Below are 20320 nucleotides of genomic sequence, written 5' to 3'. Positions count from 1 at the left end.
AAAAATTCCAGAAACAGAAAGAAATGTTCTGAACAAACTTGGAAATCTATCCAGGCAAAGCCAAATACTTCCAGGTGTAATGAACATCAACTCTGCGTATCATTGGTATTTTTGTGGCTTCCTATAGGTGTTAAGGGGATGTGTTCACTGTTTCCATTGGAGATCACCCAGTGTGTATGGAAGTCTTCTCAAGTTCTAAGCCAACCAGGATGTGCTCAGAACATGCAGCCCATTTAAAATTCTACTTTCTGAGTTTCCTAGCTCATATCAATGCCCCTGTAATTATTTTATGTCTTCAGAGTTCTTCATAAGTTACATTGTCTTCACTTCTAAGTCACTGGGTGTAAAAACGTTAAGGAAACTGAAAAATGTTACACAGGTGATGCTATCATATTTAGGTGTACTGTTGTTTGCGTGGTTATGGAAGCTATCAAATTGGTAGTGCCACTGCTTTGATTTTTAGAAATAGAGAAAGGGATGTGTAATATTTTACTGCAGTAATGTTTTATCTCTGTGTCAATACCTTCAAATCATTCACTGAAGAAATGTCTATCAGTTGTATACATACTCTGAGAGCAAGTGGTGGCATGGGAGGGAAGATACCAGGATTTTCTTCAAATAGCTGGCAGTGTACTGTGATATGTGGTTTGACAAGTGAGCTCAGGGCCTGTCAGAACACAGTGTATGTGGCACAGGTAAACAGATACGCAAGTTCTATAGGAGGGATACAGTTACTTTTGGTCATTTTTGCATGAAACTTTTGCAGATGTACATACAACATAAACTTTGTCTTTAAGACAAAGTCAATTTACTGAAGTGTAGAAAACAGAGTTGTAGAGACAGAACAAGCCTAGATAATAACTCATGGGCATGTCATGGTAAGACTGAGATCTATCTTAAGAATGGATTAGACACTGCCTTTTGCCCCTGTGTCTGACAGACCCACCTGTGATTCACAAACTCCCAAGAGCGAGAGAGAAGAGATACATTATTGTTCTGGCACTGGAGTTCCTTCTTCATCATTTCCTTGTTTCAAGAATCCTCTGCGGGGCATTCTTACCAGTGGTCTTTCTACTGTCAGACACTCTGCTGCCAGCAAACCCCAACATTTCCCCAGCATCCATCACCTTTCAGTCTTAGCTGTCTCCTTTATAGTTCATATGGTCTTTCCAGTGCTAGCATGGTGTCCCATAGGGGTTTTTCCTTCTAACCCGGGCTCTTCCTAAAAGACTCTTTTTTTTTTCTTTTCTTTTCTTTTCTTTCTTTTTTTTTTTTTTTTTTGGTGAGACCTATAAAACCAAGCATAAACCATGCCAACTTTTCAGACATAGTCTTTTATTTGCAGTTTTACCATTTATCAGCCACAGATGGGACTTTGGAAACACTGTGTCTTCTAAGAAAATTAAATGGCTCTCATGTTTGTCCTTTGGAAGCTGGAGGTGAGGTGCTGTAAGCTCTTGAAACACTGAGTATGAGAATCACCAGGAGACTAATTTTGAATCTTAGCCCTGCTCATCTACTCAGTAAGTTCTAATTAGGAAATCACGCCAGCGTAATCCTGCCTGTTTAAGTCACTGGCCTGGGATATTTTAGATTTGCCCTTTGTGCCCACTTTGGTTAGTCACCTACTTCTGGCCAGTTTACAAGTCTAGTTGTAAGTCTATTTTCCTGTTTTTATCAAGCTGTCATTTTCCTTCACATTGTCTCTCCTCAGATTAGCGTAGTCACAACAGTTTTGATTACTGGTGCCATTTCTTAACTGTCTTGCTTCTAAGCCTTCTTACTTCTAGTTTGAGTGCCAATGGTACAGCAGAGTGATCTTTATAAACACAAGCCTGATAAACACAAGTCTTTATAAGCACACGTATCTTTTAATCCTGAACATCTTTGTTGTTCAGAAGAGATAACTCCCAATTTTAGGTCATACTCTCAGGGTTTTTAGTGATCTGACAACCAGCCACCCAGCCAGTCCATTTCTTGATGTTTCCCCATTTTACACGTAAAGAAGTTCAGCTCCTTGACTCATGTGTTATCACTCCTCTGCCCACACTTTTCTTTCCTCACGGAACACTGTCCCCACCACCTCCCTTTGACTGGCTAAATTCTTTAATACTATACATCTTAGCTCAGACTTTGTTTACTCCAAGATAGACTCTTAGTTTGGGGGCAAGGTGTGTCCTATGACTGTGGGCCCAGGTAGTCCTTCCCTCAGTCACAGCACAATCATACTGTGCCTCAATGAATTTCCTGCCTGTTTGTACCCTTTCTGAATTGGAGGCTACATGTGTCTTGCCTCCTGTCACCCTTCACAGTTCTTGTGTGTAGTGAGGTGAACCTCAACCTTTGGATGTAACTTAAATCACAAGTCTCTCCCTCTATACTTAAGCCAGCTCCTGTGGACCCTTTGCCAGCTATTGCCAATTAGTTTGAAACAGCACCGTGGATTGTTTCCACCTGAGGACAAAAACATGGTGCATTTGCTCTTTAGTGAAGCCTTGCCACCTCTGTACATCTAATATCCATTATTCTCTAGTATGGGTCTGGCCATAGTATTAAGGGAAAGTTTTAAATTCATAACAGATAATGAAACCTAGACATAGATTAGCTTCTAGCTGTAAAATAGTCAGGATCTAAGGCTAATAGGAGGGGAAGCTTCAGGTTTTATGAAGAAAATCTCTCAGGGGTGTGCAGTTGGCTCAGTTAGTACACACATTAGGATCTGAGTTCAGTTCTGAGAAGCCACATAATAAAAGCTGGGCATAGTGTTACATGCTTATAATTCTAGCGCTGGGCAAAGCAGCGGCAGACAGAACACTGGGCTTCTCTAGCCAGTCAGTTGATCCTATTCAGTGAGCTCCAGGTCACTGAGAGATCTTGTTTCAAAAAACAAAACAAAAAAAAAAAAAAAAAAAAGGAAGGAAAGAAGGAAGGGAAGGAGGGAATGAAGAAGTAAGTAAGGAAGGAAATAAACAAAAGGGTTTCAAGCTTCCAGTCCAACAGAACGAGTTTCTGTACAAAGAAGATACTTGTTTTAGGCTGAAGACATTACTCAGCAGGAAAGTCCCTACCTAGCAGGTACAAGGCTCCAGGTTTAACTTACTCCACCCTGCCTTAAGTGAATGGATGGATGAATGAAGAATGATGACAATTTTAATTACTATGCTTTGAACTATGTGATATAGTAAAGCAAGTGTAAAATCTACTATTTTCTTCTATTTGTCAAAGATGTTTGTGTATATATAAAACACGGCTAATGTATAAAGCAAATAGACACTTTTCAGCTTTTAGATTTGAAGAGACACATTGCTTAAAGAGAATATTAATAGCAGGCAAATGCTGATTTTAAAATATCTTTATGAAGGGCATAGGAAGCACATAAGCCATGCCATCGTTCAGACCTTATAATAATCACAGTTTAAGAAAGGATGTTTCTATGAAGTTTGCTTGCCTTGAGGTATGTTTCCTTACCCTAAATGACTACGAAATCTTATATCTTTAGACATGCTCAGGAACTGAAAATGGAGAAAATTCAGCTAGAACTAGAGAATCAAAAGATGGAAAAGAAAATACAAGAGTTCCAAGCCACATGGAACAAAGGAAGAGAAGAAATTAAGTGAGTGAAAGCGTCAGAGAATTTTAGAATAAACAATATTGCCTAATATTATACTGATTTAAAGATGCTATTAATTTAACTGAATTACATGAAGAACTGTTTTGTATAACTTCTCTTAAACAAACATTTGATGGGTTGATGACACTTAACTGTTCCTGAGGACTAAGGAATATTGAATTCCTTACTTTTGCTTTTTGTGCCACTTACATGAACCACACGACTTTTTAAAATTACCAAGGCTTCTGTTTCCCTTTAGGTTTACTAGCTTTTTTGTTTTTATAGTTACTTCTTATGATAAGGTCCCAATGACTTATGTCCTGGAGTGTAGAGGAAAGCAATGCAAACTTGATTCTTTGCTATGAAACTATGCCAATCAAGATACCACAAAACCCAGCTGATGTTTAGGGCATTGTTCTATAGAGTAAATCTGCAAGAACAAGTATGTTCTTTTGCTTACCTTAGAATTATTTAAAATGTAAAATCTTTAATATGTAAAATATTTTAAGCAAATAATAGCTGATATTCTAATTTTGTTGATGAAATCCCCTTCATACTGTACTTGCATATTGCGAAGTGCTAATTTAATTTTCTTATAATACTAACAAGTAACCCTGATCTATGTCAAAAGAACTGACAATTATGATAAAAAATGTTTAAGTCTATGCTTACAACCAGCCCATTTCCTTGAACAATTAATGATTAAAATTATTTTCCCACAATATTCCTATCTTTGCATAAATTTTTGGTGAGGGAGAGGATGTGTGGGTGTGCTTGATGTCTTTATAAATGAGTTAATCTAAAAGTTATGAAAATAATTCATACCACAATAGTTTGGTCAATGCTCTATCTACATGGGCATGCTTGTATTAAATGTCAACAAAATCTCTGTATATTAAATTTAGGTCTTTTTGGTCTTCAAAGTGATAAGCATGCAATATCCAAAAAGTTCTTCTACAATCATTGATGTATAATCAGACATTTATTATAGTCTCAGTATATTTATTTTTAGAGTTTGATCATTTAAGGAATTTGCATGACATCTATACTTATGTCATACAGATGACCAGGTATGTCTTTCTTTCTTAATGATCAGTAGCCTTCTCCTTTCCTTTCCTTCACTGATGATGCTTTTCTTTTACTATACCCTTTTTTTGAATGCTGGTATATGTATATGTGAGTGGATACAGTGTGTGTCTGTGTGTGTGTGTGCATGTGCTGAGAAAAGATGGAAGAGTTTATTAGATACCCTGGATTTAAATTTACAGGTGATTGTGAACTACTAGATAAGATGCTGCACGTACGTGAGTATGCATTTATGTTTGAGCATGTGGAAGCCAGATGAAACCCTGGGTGCTATCTCAGGGGTGGATCGATTGGGTTTTTTGTTTGTTTGTTTTTTTGCTTTTTTTTTTTTTTTTTTTTTTTTGAGACAAGATCTCTCACTGGCCTAGAACTCACCAAGCAGCCAGAGAGCCCCAGAAATCTGTCTCCACCTCCCTAGCACTGGAACTCTAAGTGTGCACCACCATGACCAACTTCCCTGTCTCTGTCCCATCCCCCCCCATACCCTCAAAATTCTGTGCATCAAACTTAAGTTCTCATGTTTGTAAATCAATAGCCTTTTCAATGAATGATCATTTTCATTTGAAAATTGGAGATCCTGTAATCAGTTTCCAGGAGAGAATATTATTATTATTATTATTAAGCTGTGGAGTCTTTACTAGATGGTCTTTTAAAACATTCTTTAACTAGAGTGAGATTTCAGAGAAGTAATATTCTTTGCTAAAGTCTCACTGATTCTTAGTGTCACAGGCAAAGTGAAGACTTGCCATCTATTGACCAGGAAATGGAGGCCCATTGTTTTAGGTTCAGGTTTCTTATCTCTGTGACATTGGCAAGGTTGTCTAGTGAAATCTGATTCTTTACTTTTACATTCTCAAAAACGTTTTTTTTTTTTTTTTGGAGGGGGGCCTCAATGAATCCCTGTTTAAGCCTGTAAAGTGAAAAGTTGCCTTCTTTGTAATCTGTGCTATTTTTCATGTGGGACTTTGTTTAAAGTCTTTACACATCTACCACCTGGCAGGTATGCTATAAGAGGTACAGATTTGTGTTCTTTCCCCCTTTTTTATTTGTGGATACTGTTTTAAAAACTGCATGACCCAACCGTATGTAAAATTTTCTATAAATTAGTAAAAGCTAGTCGTTGTACATAGCAAACAATAGAAGTCTTCATCTGCGATTGAACATTTTGATGTTCGTCATCACTACACCAAAGTCACAGCTGTGGAAGAGCGATATGTAAAGTGGTACCCTGGCAATAAGTGAGACGTTGTTCACATCTTCTTTCCAACTTATCAAGCTTAACACCTCGACTTTCACTTCCCCCAAACAGGCAAAAATGTTTGTTTTCATTAAAAGGGGGAAAGGGGAATGTTTGCAGTAACTACATTTTGGTTTATGTGTGTTGAAGGGAAAATGGATATCACTGGAAATCTGGAAGGTTGAGCAAATTGAGTAACCAATCATACATGACGTCACAAAGTAAAACGAATGCCACTAAGGTAAGAAAGATGCCATTTGCCAAACAAAAGGACACGGATTGTGCTTCATGGCTTTGCATTCACTTCCCATACTGAAGAATCCACTGTTCTGGGATACAAAGCAAATAAATTAAAATAATAATAGTGACAATAATGATGAATGCACTACTGCGTTAGTAACTTCAGTTTAGGCTCACCATCATTAGTTACTATGGGGCTTTATATTTCAGATATGCTTTGTTTTTTATGCAGACTTTTTTATTTTTTTAACGAAATATTTAAGAAGATTTAAAAAATTACTTTGAGGGGAAATTTCGCATTCTGTCCGCCTTTGAATTCCAGATACAATCTCTCCATTCATTACAAGTTTAAAGGATATAAAATACAATGCCATTGTTCTATATTAAGGTGAACATTAATATTAAATGATATGATTTCATGTTATTTATTTCCTTAATATTGTTGAACTCTGCTTGAGTAATAATTACTCATACACTCTTGGTCTCATGAATAAAGATATTCATGGAAAAATCTGCATGACAATTACCAAGCTACAGATTTTCTTTATCTCGACTGTGGATTGTAAAATGTAAAATTATATCACATTTATGATAGCAGGCAGGTAGGTGTTTTTATATAAGGAATCCTTTTTCTCTGGATTTATTTGGTACAAGATTCATGATTTCATGAATTTTAACTTGCACAGCATTTTATTTTTATATATCTGTCATTAAACTTTCATTGGGTCATTCGGCACCTACAAATATCTGACTCGGCACTTCTGTACTTTTTTGCTTCAGAAAAATCATTTCATTATAGAGTGCCATCCCTGTTGTAAGGCAGAATTCTTTCCTTCTTGGGGTTAAAATTTTATAAGCTGTTTGGAACTAGTCATTATCTTTCCATAGTGCTGTCATATATTGCGTTTCAGATATTACTGTAAATATGTTAAAAATTTTGAAGTGAGTTGTTATGGTACATCACACTTGTAACCTCAGCACTCAAGAAGTTGAAGCAGGTATCAGATGGAAGGGGAGGAGGTCCTCCCCTATCAGTGGACTTGGAGAGGGGCATGGGAGGAGATGAAGGAGGGAGGGTGGGATTGGGAGGGAATGAGGGAGCAGGATACAGCTGGGATACAAAGTTAATAAAAGGTAACTAGTAATAAAAATTAAAAATAAAAGTTGGAGCAGGGCGATTGGCATGAGTTTTAGGCCAGCCTTGTTATGGCGTGAGACTCTGAGTCAAAAAAAAAAAAAAAATGGTGGTTATAATCAGCAAACATTTGATTGTGGATTTTTATGAAATGGTATTTATAAAGTGCCGTTTTGGACTTTTAGTGGTTTACTCTTTGTTTTCAAGGAAGTTCTCATCTAATCTAGGAAAAAAAAAAGCCAAGGTACATCAAATATAGTAAAAGTCAATATAAAATATTTGTAATAAACATTTTGTATATGAATAATGTGTACTTACAAAATAATAGCTTAGTTAACAAGTTTACCTAAGGAAATATTTGAAGAATAAGTCAAAATCCTTGCCTCCACACACATCATAATTCTAAAGGAGGGCAGAAGTGGAAATGTGGGGAGGTTCATAGAAGGAGGAGGGCAGAAGTTCCTCATCCTAGTCTCAGGTACGTTGATTCATTTCACTTGATGAGGAAGATTTTCTTCACTTGTAGAGCTTGATTGAAATATTATAAAAGTGATTTTTAATAGTTTTTCTTGTCCAATTATTCTTTTGTTTGTTATTAACAGAGTATAAAGCAAGTAGGCTATACACAATTTTGACCATGAAATACAGCAGGAATGAATAGGCTTTGAACAATGACTTCCTATGTATAGTCTTCCGTTTATTTATCTGCATAACAATCTGCAGCACATACATTACACTGTTGACTGTGGAAATTAAGGGAAAGATAAAGAACAATAGACACAGATTGTTCTTTTCTACTTCCCAGTCACTGTGTGGGATGTCTGCATTGTCTGTGCTTGCTGCTCACGGGATCAGTGGGCTCAGAGGCATAGTGGTACAGACATAGTGGAAGGTTATAAAAGGACCATAGAAGTCATATGAAATGAATCCAAATTAAAATGGAGACAGGAAATATGTGAAGAAAAACATTACACCAAAGTACTGTGACGAAAGAGGGAATTCAAAAGTACAATGGATAATACAGGGTTTATAAAGTAGGAGGGAGCTTGAACAAAGAAGAGTCTGTGGTATGAGTTTACGATTTTGTTTGAGTTCTCATGTGATAAGCAAAGCTGAGTAAATGTATCTCTAAGAATTTACATAAACAATAGAGATATGAAGACTTAAACCCAAGGAAAGCTGGTGTGTGGTGTGTGGTAGCCCTCAAAATTTAATATTTACTCAGGATATTTTATGCCAGCTGGGAGCTTATCTTTGTTGGCTTTTTATCTCAGCAAGCACTTATATCTCCCTGGAGTCAGTTTATAATTGTGGTTTCACAGATGAAGTAATTTCACATCAGAGAAGTAAACTGATTTGCTCAATGTCAAGCATCAGGTTGTTAGATTTGTTCTAAAATAATCCTCCAGTTTCCCCGTGTAGAGAACCCGGAAATAAAAGAAGGGCAGGAAATGGAGCCAAAGTCTCAGGATTTCATAGAAGATTAAAGGGAAGGAGAGCCTTTTTTGAACACATTGAGATGCTGGTGACACCTAATGTGTTGTTATAAAGAAATTTCACTTCAGAGCAGTGGTTCTCAAGGAGACAATTTTGTTTCCCTGGAGACTTTTCACAATGTCTGTTGTTTTTTTTTTTTCCTTTTGGCACTTGTTACCGTTAAGAGAGTAACTTTTGATGAAGATGTATAATAGATCAGGACCAAGGTTGCTGCTGAACTTGCTACAGCACACTGCAGAACCCCTTAGTATCAGCTGTGCGGAGGGTGAGAAACACAGTATTGGCCTTATAAATTAAAATTCTGACTCGTTTGGCTATCTCTGCACTCTTAGGCAAACCAACAACCTTGAACCTCTGCTATGCATTCTTAAGACATTTGTAACATTTAGACTTCTAAGCCAGGTAAGAGATGATATATTTGAACCCACTTTGAATTGTTACAATGTTTATATATGGAAAATGAGAACATTAAAAGCCTGGAGTTTAATTATTTTTTCCTAGATAATTTTTTTTATAATTTTTATATTTTATGTTAATTACAGGTTATTTACTTTAATTATTGAGCTGTCATTAGATCAGTGTAACAGTATACTTCAAAGTATTTAAAAATGGGAAATGAGAGACAATGAAAAAAATATACTTTGCTGAACACAGGAACAAGAACACATAAAGGTTCAATAGTATCAAAGAAAGAGTTAAGTTCTTTGGGGTTTGGAGAACTCAAGTCAGCCACTCTACTGGGTGAGAAATGGAATGCAGGTAAGGGAGAATTTGAAGATGGAGATGGCAGAAATGCCAGCAGTTGGGGCTGTGATCTATGAGAAGGTGTTTCCTTAAAGAAACTGGGGAGACTGAATTTCCTGTGCAATGCACAACAGGAGAAAAACAACACAGGTGGAAATAAACAAAATCGTAGAGATTGGGACTGACAGGTGATACAGTACAGTAAAACAGAACTTCATCTCTCATAGAGTTGACAGTATCTGCTCAAATGAGGTATGGGAAACAGGACAATTATGAATTCTTTGTTTTTTTATTAAATTTTTATTTTTTAAATATTAGTTACATTTTATTAACTTTGTATCCCAGCTGTAGCCCACTGCATCTCCTCCCTGCTCCTTTCCAAGTCCACTGATAGGGGAGGTCCTCCTTCCCTTCCATCTGACCCTAGCTTATCAGGTTTCTCCAGGACAGGCTGCAATGTCCTCCTCTGTGGCCTAGCAAAGTTGCTCCTCCCTTGGGGTGGGGGATGGGGAGAGGCGTCAAAGAGCCAGATATTGGGTTCATGTCAGAAATAGTACCTGTTCCCCTTACTAGAGTACCCACTTGAATACTGAGTTACTATGGGTTATATCTGAGCAGGGGTTCTAGGTTATATCCATACATGGTCCTTGTTTGGAGAATCAATCTCAGAAAAGACCCCTGTGCCCAGATATATTTGGTCCTTTTGGAGCTCCTATCCTCTCCAGGTCTTACTAACTTCCCCTTCTATCATATGATTTCCTGCACTCCGCCCAAGGTTTGGTTATGAGTGACAGCATCTGCTTTGATACACTGCTAGGTAGAGTCTTTCTGAGGCCCTCTATGGGAGGTTCCTGTCCTATTACTTGTTTTCACCTACTTCCAATATCCATCCCATTTGTCTTTCTAAGTGAGGATTGATCAACTTATCCCGGGTCCTCTTTCTTGTTTATCATCTTTAGGTGTACAGATTTTGGTATGTTTATCCTATCTTATAGGTCTTATATCCACTTATAAGTGAGTCTATACCATGTCTGTCTTTCTGCTTCTGAGATACCTCATTCAGGATGATCTTTTTTAGATCCCACCATTTGCCTGCAAATTTCATGATTTCCTTGTTTTTTTATTGCTGAGTAATATTCCATTGTGTAGATGTACCATAATTTCTTTATCCATTCCTCAGTTGAGGGGCATCTGGGTTGTTTCCAGCTTCTGGCTATTACAAATAAAGCTGCAACAATCATGGTTGAGCAGATGTCCTTGTTGTATACTTGAGCATCTTTTGGATATATGCCTAGGAGTGGTATAGCTGGATCTTGAGGAAGCACTATTCCTAGTTGTCTGAGAAAGCACAAGATTGACTTCCAAAGTGGCTGTCCAAGTTGACATTCCCACCAGCAATAGAGGAGGGTTCCCCTTTCTCCACAACCTCTCCAGCATGTGTTGTCACTTGAGTTTTTGATCTTAGCTATTCTGATGGGTGTAAGGTGAAATCTTAGGGTTGTTTTGATTTGCATCTCTCTGATGGCTAAGGATGTTGAGGATCTCTTTAGGTTTTCTCTGCCATTCTATATTCTTCTTCAGAGAATTCTCTGTTTAGCTCCGTAACCCATTTTTTTTAAATTGGATTGCTTGATTTATTGCTTTTTAACTTCTTTATTTATATATTCTGGATATCAGCCCTCTGTCAGTTATAGGTTTGGTGAAGATGCTTTCCCAATCAGTAGGCTGTCGTTTTGTTCTTATGACAGTGTCTTTTCTTTACAGAAGCTTTTCGGTTTCATGAGGTCCCATTTATTGTTTGTTGCTCTTAGAGCCTGTGCTGTTGGTATTTTGTTCAGGAAGTTGTCTCCTATGCCAATGAGTTCCAGGCTCTTCCCCACTTTTTCTTCTAACTGATTTAGTGTATCTGGCTTTATGTTGAGGTCTTTGATCTACTTGGACTTTAGTTTTGTGCAGGGTGATAAATATGGATCAATTTTCATTTTTTCTGCATGAAGACATCCAGTTGGACCAGCACCATTTGTTGAAGATGCTGTCTTTTTTCCATTGAATGATTTTGGCTTCTTTGTCAAAAATCAAGGATTCATAGGTGTGTGGATTCATTTTTTGGTCTTCTATTCAGTTCCATTGATCTACCTTTCTGTTTCTATGCCAATACCGTGCAGTTTTTATTACTATTGCTCTGTAGTACAGCTTGAGATCAGGGATGGAGATACCTCCAGATGATCTGTTGTTGTACAGGATTGTTTTGGAAATTCTGGGTTTTTTGTTTCTCTATATGAAGCTGAGAATGTTTCTTTCAAGGTATGTAAAGAAGTGTGTTGGTATTTTGATGGGAATTGCATTGAATCTGTAGATTGCTCTTGGCAGAATGGCCATTTTCACTATGTTCATCCTACCTAACCATGAGCATGGGAGATCTTTCCAGCTTCTGATATCTTCTTCAGTGTCTTTCTTCAGAGACTTGAAGGTTTTTTTTTTTTTTCAAACAGGCCTTTCACTTGCTTGGTTAGAGTCACCCCAATGTATTTTATGTTATTTGTTGCCATTGTGAAGGGTGTAGTTTCCCTGATTTCTTTCTAGGCCCTTTTGCCTTTGGTATACAGGAGGGCTTCTGATTTTTTTTTTTAGTTAAGTTTGTATCCAGCAACTTTGCTGAAGGTGTTTATCAGCTGAAGGAGTTCCCTGGTTGAATTTTTGGGGTCGCTCATGTATACTATCATATCATCTGTGACTAGTGAAACTTTGATCTCTTCCTTTCCAATTTGTATCCTCTTGATCACCTTTAGTTGTCTTATTGCTTTAGCTAAGACTTCAAGTACTATGTTGAAAAGATATGAAGAGAGTGAGCAGCCTTGCCTTGTCCCTGATTTCAGTGGGATTCATTTAAGTTTCCCTCCATTGAGTTCGACTATGAATTCTTGAGAGTTGTGGTTTGGAGGAGCAACTGTTGGAATCATGACTGGGATTTAGCAGTAATTATTGAGCCAACTGCTAAGAAGTCATATGTGTTCATGGGGGTTATTAAGCATGGGTTTTCAGGAAACCCCATAGCATTATTTCATCACAATAGTAGGTAGGAGGGAGAGCTAAGAGTAGAAGAAAAGTGATCATGTTTATCACTGAGAACCTCTGTGTTTGGGAGTTTGAACACATGGACATGTAGAATCATGTCTAGTTGCAAGTTTTGGTCACAGTGGTGGGGCAACCAGAGGAATTTAGGTGTTAACAACTGCCAGAGTGTTGGAGGATCCTCAGTGCTTGATGTCAGGTATGTGGGTACTGGAGTATTAATTAGAATTGGGATAAAGAGAAATACCCAATAGATTGTGATGTTTGGACAGAAGAGGAGCCTAAGCATTGATAAAGACAGTTAGTGGGTAGTGGATATCTTCAGGAAGTAAATTTGCTGAGTGATGGTGGTGGAATAGTACCCTGGGTAAAGGTTGTAGATCCTCCCTCTCCCCAACCCATGCCACTGAGTAAAAGCAAGTAGGTAAATCAGGACCCAGTTGGTCTGGGAAAGTGCTTCAGTTGGAGATGCTTACTTAGTATGCAGGAAGCTCAAGGCTTGCTCCCCAGTGCCTCATAAATGGAATGAAGGCATTCATCCCGTGGGAAATGGAGCAAGTGGATCATCAATTCGGGATCATCTTCAGCTCCATAATAAATTATAGATCATCTTGCCCAACCCAACCCAACCCAACCTAACCCAACCCAACCCAAAGGGTAATCAATGAAAAAGCTCCAGAAAGGAAGTAGTTTCTATGGATAGTATTTCAGACAAGCTTTGACCTCCTCCCACCCCAAAGCAGGCTCCAATTATTGTGAACGTCAAGGTGGAACATTTTCAGGACAGAGACAAAGTACAAATAATTAAGTGGATTTTAACACAGGATTCTATGGAACCACAAGGGAGTCTTTGTATACAGATAGTAAGCAGAGGTGGAAAAATTTCAGGAGGTGAGATGTGCATGGAAAGCATTGAAAAAGTGGGGGCACTTGGGATACATAAAAGTACTGGTGCAAGGTTGTAAGTATTTGTGATGTCTGGATACAACTGACCATTCTTATTCCACAGCAATTGCTCAGACATTACAGATGGTAGGGTCAGTTAAACTGCCCTGGCATTAGGAAGCTTTTGTTGAATGCCTCTGGCTCAGCAATAAGTGCATTAAATTCTGGTTTCAAATACTCAGAAACATGTAAACATGCTGTCCATTTGTATCCATCTACTAACCCTGCTTTATCACTCAATTATTTTTCAAACATGAAAATCAGATTTAATGACAAAACTCAATTAGACTGAAACTAGGAGCTAGCAGCCTATTCACTTGAATGTTTTCATGTAATTTGGATAATCTCAAATAAATATGGACATATTTATAGATAGAAAAATACTACTCATAGTAACAAAAAAATTATAAAATTTCCCTAATAATTACTTTATTTCCCTGATACGTCTGTTTATCCTAAGGAGCTCATAGCAATCCTGATCACATTGCAATTCAGTCACATCATTAAGGTAATCATACTGGATAATTCAGGTATAAAAAGTGAGGTTAAATTATCTGTAACTTGTATAATAACATTGCCAACTTAAAAAAAAATAAAAGTGTGATTCATATAAAAGTTGATTATTTCAATTCTATTTTCTTTTCTGCAGTGTTTGGGTCAGAAAACATTTGAACAGCTACTTCAAAGAATGTGAACAATAACTGCCTCTTTGAAGCAAAACCGCAGAGAATAATGAGGCCTAAATTTTCAAAGATGATTGTAGTTGGTACAGCCATAGATATAGAGGTGGCCATTGTTCTCATATCTTCACGTACAAATTGAGCAATTGAGCATGCAAATTGCAAATTGAAAGCTGGGCATGAATCGGCAGTCTATGTAAATGCAAACCATCCTCTGGGCTCACTGGTGTACTTTAAATGCTTGTTTTAATAAGACCCAGGCAAACGTGTTCAGTGGGCAGGTCTCTCTGCTGCCTCCACTGTTAACATCCAAAGGCTCTAAGGGACTGTTTATATTGAAATACCCAGTATTGGTTTTTACTTTCTCAAGCATATTTTAGCAATCACACAGAAAAGTCAGGGATCATAAATAATACATATGATGGGTGAGACTGGGGTGCTGAAATGTGTTTCTCAAAATTGTACAAATAAGATAATGCCATTGGCTTCTGCAGTTATGTGAACAAAAGGGTTCAGTAAGATTCACTGTAGGTTCAGGCAGTGCAAATACCAGACTGTGAGCTTCAGGAGGAGAAGACTTCCAAACCTTCACAATATCTCAATGGTAGTGGTTTTTTTTAATATCAATTCATGCTAACATATAGTAATTTTTGTTATGCTCAAATGATATCATATACTTGCATGAAAATGGGCATCTGGAACTTTGTAAAATAAAAAAAAATATTCCTGGTACTTTATGTAAAATTTGCTCTACATACTGGTCATGGTGATCCATGCTTTTAATGTCAGTATTTAGGACAATCATGAGTTAGAGAATAGTGTGGGCTACCTAGAGAGAACCCCTGTATCAAAAACCTAACAAAATCAAAAGTAGTTTATATATATATATATTGTTTGAACAACATTTAAAGCCTATATGTACTTTGGATTATTTTTCAATTTTATATTATTCTCAAGCAATATATATATAATATACATATAATATATATATGTATATTATATATATATTTGTGTAAGAGTGTAAGATGTTCGCAAATGGTACAGCTATCTACCATTCTGTTAATAACTTATTTTTATTTGGTTAGGAGAATGTATAGCTGAAAAATAACATCTATTTTATCAATGCAGCTCTCTGCTGGAAAAGTGAAATTGAAGTTACTAAAGGAACAGACTCAAGGTAAGCAGCTTTCTGTATTATACGCTAGGCATGAGGCTCTTCACATATCACATATAATCAAATAGGGTCTTTATAGATATCATGGATAAATTGCAATAATTTATGTAGTGTAAAGCTTCTCAGCCACTGAATGGTGATATTTTGATTTTCGAAACAAGTTTTATTCAATTTTTGGTGTCAAACTTTCAACTGAGAATATAATTAAAACAAATAAATCTTCAAAAGTGAAGATTATTCCTTAAAAATTTCAGTATAATCTTCAAATCGAGGAGCAAATTTTTCAGTATAAAATTATAAATTAAAATACCACTCTAGGTAGAAGGTATATATTAACATGGGATTAGTAACACCTATAGCATCTGGCTTCTTGCAAAGACTCAGTGAGATCATACATAAAATCACTCTACATGTTATTTTACAATATTGTACTTGACACATTGTCATCTATTGGGCTCTTAATAAACTATGATTATTACACATGCAAAAAAAATACCACTCTAGGAATTGAAAAAAAATATTGAAAATTTACTTTACATTTTAAAGTTATCTGAATTTACAGTGATATAAAAGGAAATGCAATGTTTGTCTGGAACTTAAACATATTTGTATTGATTAATTGCATAATTTGATGGACTAAATTCTAGAAACACATACAGTATTGATACAAACATATTGTGAGCTGATCTTCATTGTCAAGTTGATGGGATTTAGCCTTACCATGGAAACACAGTCACCATTGCTGGGCATGCATGTGAGTGATTATCTAGATTAGGCTAATTGACTTAGAAAGACACACACCAAATAAGGATAGCTCCATCCAATGCTTCTAGGGTCATGGACTGAGTAAGAAGACAAAGGCAGCCTGGCAGGAGCATTCATCTCTTTCACTCCTGCTACTTTGACTTTCCTATAGCAACTAGTTGTTAGAACTGAAAGCCAAAACCAAACAAAATGCTTCATTCCTTAAATTGCTTCAGTCAGGTGTTTAGTTGCAGCAACAAGACAAATAACTAAAACAGGCAAACTTGTTATAAATGTAAACCATTGTATGGTTAGAACTTTTCTAAATGGGCTTCACTCGTATCCAAGGAAAGGGAAATGAATAAGAAATCTGCCAAGAGTAACATTCTCAGCATTGACTCTACCCCATGGGAGCTGGCAGGGGTTGTTACAGGTTCTACAATGAACTGACGAATCAGACATGGCTGCATTCTATTCTTAGGCTGCTAATGCTTAAGTGCTATGTGAAAATTTAGAAATGCTTATGGCTTCATTATGGTTTAAAACATTAATTTATTTTTATTAATTACAATTTACTTACTTTGTATCCCAGCTGTAGCTCCCTTCCTAGCCCCCTCCCAATCCTACCCTCCCTCCCCCTTCTCCTTCCGTGTCGCTCCCCAAGTCCACTGATAGGGGAGGTCCTCCTCCCCTTCCATCTGACCCTAGCCTATCAGGTCTCATCAGGACTGGCTGCCTTGGCTCTTCAGTGGCCTGGTAAGGCTGCTCCCCCATCAGAGGGAGGCGATCAAAGAGCTAGCCACTGAGTTCATTGCAGAGACAGTCCCTGTTCTCATTACTAGGGATCCCACTTGGAAGACTGAGCTGCTATGGGCTACATCTGTGCAGGGGGTTCTAGTTTATCTCTGTGCATGGTCCTTGGTTAGAGTATCAGTCTCAGAAAAGTCTCCTGGGTCCAGATTTTTTGGTTCTGTTGGTCTCCTTGTGGAGACCCTGTCCCCTCCAGGTGTTCTTATCTCCCCCTTCTTTCATAAGATTCCCTCCACTCTGCCCAAAGTTCAGCTATGATTCTCAGCATCTGCTTTGATACGCTACTGGGTAGAGAGTCTTTCAGAGGCCAGTCTACAGATTCAGTGCAATTCCCATCAAAATGCCAACACAATTCTTTACACAACTTGAAAGAAAAACATAGAAAAACAAAAATCCAGGATTGCTATAATAATCCTGTACAAAAACAGATCTTCTAGAGGTATCTCTCTCCCTGATCTCAAGCTGTACTATAGAGCAACAGTAATAAAACCTTCATGGTGCTGGTCTAGAAACAGACTGGTGGATCAGTGGAATCTAATGAAAGACCCAGAAGGAAAGCCACACAGCTAAGGCTTAATTATCTTGTTAATCAGGAAACTAAACACCATACCTTAGAGTGATTATCATGATATCTTTTTCTTCCAGCACCATCGAAACAACCAGGTAATTACACAATGGCACATTCTATTGGAAGTGAAAAGCCCAAGACTAAGAGGAAAGTTTGTGGACAGTGTGAGAACAAAGCTGCTCTCCTTGTAAGTACACTACAACGCCAAAGAAGTAGAGTAGACCTATCGTGGCCCCTTAAACACAGCCTACATCTTAAACACATCTACATATTCACTGAACTTCGTCTTCCCACTCTTGCTTAAAGGCATCATTTACAAGCGTGTCCTCCATCTCTTCAGTCATGCTTAGCAACACACACTTTTACAACAACATCTGCATACACAGTGTCCTGTTATAATTTTTAATGGTTAGACTCCTTGAACACCCACCCCGAAGGTTCCCTTTCAGTAGTTTCATGTTGGACATGTTTTGTCGTGATAGGAGTGAGTGGTTTTCAGCTTGGAATTTTGCATGCAAACTTTCCCTATGAATTACACTACCTTTTGTAAATTACTGAGCCCTTCTATTACTGAGCCACCAGATTTCCCACTTGTGGCCTATGCGGTAAATCTATGGACAGTTATAATTTAAGGAAGTGCCTGCCACTAGGTCTGATACGCACAAAGGAGAAAATATCTAAAACGATTTGTCATTAGCTTTTGTCACTTTTTGACTTTAACGCATTTACAAATATTGATAAAAGTCCAACACTTCCAAGCATTTCATTTTAAGTGACATTTCAGTGGCTTTAGGCTATTTCTCTATGCTAAAAGTGGAGAGAAAAGTTGTGTATTAATTTGGCACATGTACTGATTTTGATTAGATTGAAATGAATTCTGAAAACTAATACAGCCAATCTGGAATTTGCCAAACCACTCAGATAGTTCTAAAAACTGCATTCCTCTGTTTTATCGTTGAAACTATGCAGCAGAGTGAAATCCTTATCTGTGGTTTAGTAAGTTGCTGCCCATTTCACAAACTGCCTAAAAAGATTTTTCAGTTGGCAGTCATTTTAACCTGTTTAAATCCAAACATGCTTGTATAGCAAAGTAAGAGAGCTTACTTGGCAACTCCAGCTTGGTCGTCCAGTCTACACACATCATTTGGGCTGCTTTCTTTAAACACCTGTTAATAAATGCTTGCTTGCCTTAGAATTATGTGCTGCACCTGATTTTCAATTCCATGCATCATATCATGTAGTATAAAATACCAAAGGTTTATGATAAACTCAGTGGAATATATTAGCAGGTATATTTAAGAAAATTATGCAGAATGCATTTTGAAATAGTCTTGTGTGAGGGAGGTTAGGACTGGGAGGAGAGGAAGGAGGGACCTATGTAAATTTAATTAATTAAAAATTAAAAAAGAACAATTAAGGGCCTTTTGTTATGATTAATTAAAAGGCTTTATTAGGGGCGGTCTTTTGCTTAGAAAAAAAAAATCCCAGCTTTATGTTCTTAATCACCTTTGAAGAGGTATTGAATTACTAATAGACTGTGCAGTCATCTAAAACATTAAATTAATTTTTAAAGAGTTTATTAGTTTTTGAAGAAAGGATTCTTTTGTTATAACACACTTGATTTGCTTGAACATACAAGGTAATGGCGAACCCACAATAATCTCCACATTATATCACTCCAAGCTCACGATAAACACTGCTGTTCACTCAGTCAGTCACTGAGCGCTGACACCAATATTAACCGTTTCTTGACACAGACCTTCTGAAACTCTGTTCTTTCATGCATGTTCTTTTCCACTTCCCAGTCACTCAGCCTGGGCCAAACTGAAACAAACAAAGGTTCTTTTCACGCTATATCCCACTGCACTGTGAAGGGCTTGAAGCAATGCTATAGCTTTGTAACAGCAACTTCAATAGTGGTAAAGTTTTATTTCGCTTTCTCTTTACTTGCAGTAATTCCTACTAACATCACAGGTATGGGCATATTGCATCACCAAACTGCCCACAGTTCAAACCAAACACTTCCTGCTCCCAGGAAGCTGAATGATGACCACCTGAGTTACCACAGCCTGTAGCCAATTCAGTAGTCACAAACACCACATCTTGTTTCCTTTGGTTTCTTTCCTTTTTGCATACATCTGACAACATTTTCAAAGCTACATTTTAAGTATCACCAAGAAAAGTGTACATTCATGGAAGTATGTTGAAGTTTTTGAAGGGGACAATATATATTGTTTTCACCTAGTGTCGATATGCATAAAGATAAAAGATGTCATAAAATGAGAGTTTCAGTTTATAATGTTGTTTAATTTCCACCAGGTCAAGGAGTCTGACCTGGTGCTATTTAGTTGTGTGATGTATACACCTATATAATATGCCTAACCAACACCACTGCTACTACTATTGTACTTATTCGATCTGAGAGTAGTTAGTTTTTTAGTGTTAAACTTAGCATTTCAGCACTTTTTTATTCCAATGACATCTGTGTAACTGGGAGAATAAATACGAGGACAACAGCTGTCATTGCGTTGTATCTCCTGTTTTTTTTTTTTAAATTTTATTCATCTATCTATCTATCTATCTATCTATCTATCTATCTATCTATCTATCTATCTATCTATCATCTATCATCCATCCACCCATCCACCCATCCACCCACCTATCTATCTATCTATCTATCTATCTATCTATCTATCTATCATCTATCTATCATCCATCCACCCATCCACCCATCTATCTATCTATCTATCTATCTATCTATCTATCTATCTATCTATC

At 37.2% G+C, this 20320-nt stretch overlaps 1 protein-coding gene across 1 annotated transcript in view; it reads left to right on the top strand.

Moving 5' to 3' along the window:
• Zbbx (zinc finger B-box domain containing) overlaps positions 1-20320 on the top strand; it is a 104094-nt gene that overhangs the window by 8270 nt on the left and 75504 nt on the right. The window contains exons 3-6 of the mRNA XM_055596637.1: positions 3500-3613; positions 6084-6174; positions 15375-15423; positions 17620-17729. Coding sequence (XP_055452612.1) covers positions 3500-3613; positions 6084-6174; positions 15375-15423; positions 17620-17729 — 364 coding nt within the window. The remainder of the gene's footprint in view (positions 1-3499; positions 3614-6083; positions 6175-15374; positions 15424-17619; positions 17730-20320) is intronic.

The sequence above is a fragment of the Psammomys obesus genome, unplaced genomic scaffold (assembly GCF_907164565.1).
Source record: "Psammomys obesus unplaced genomic scaffold, mPsaObe1.curated_primary_1811, whole genome shotgun sequence".
In the NCBI taxonomy this organism is placed as follows: Eukaryota; Metazoa; Chordata; class Mammalia; order Rodentia; family Muridae; genus Psammomys; species Psammomys obesus.
Note: the sequence above shows the minus strand (reverse complement) of the source record. Positions and strands in the feature narration are given on the sequence as shown.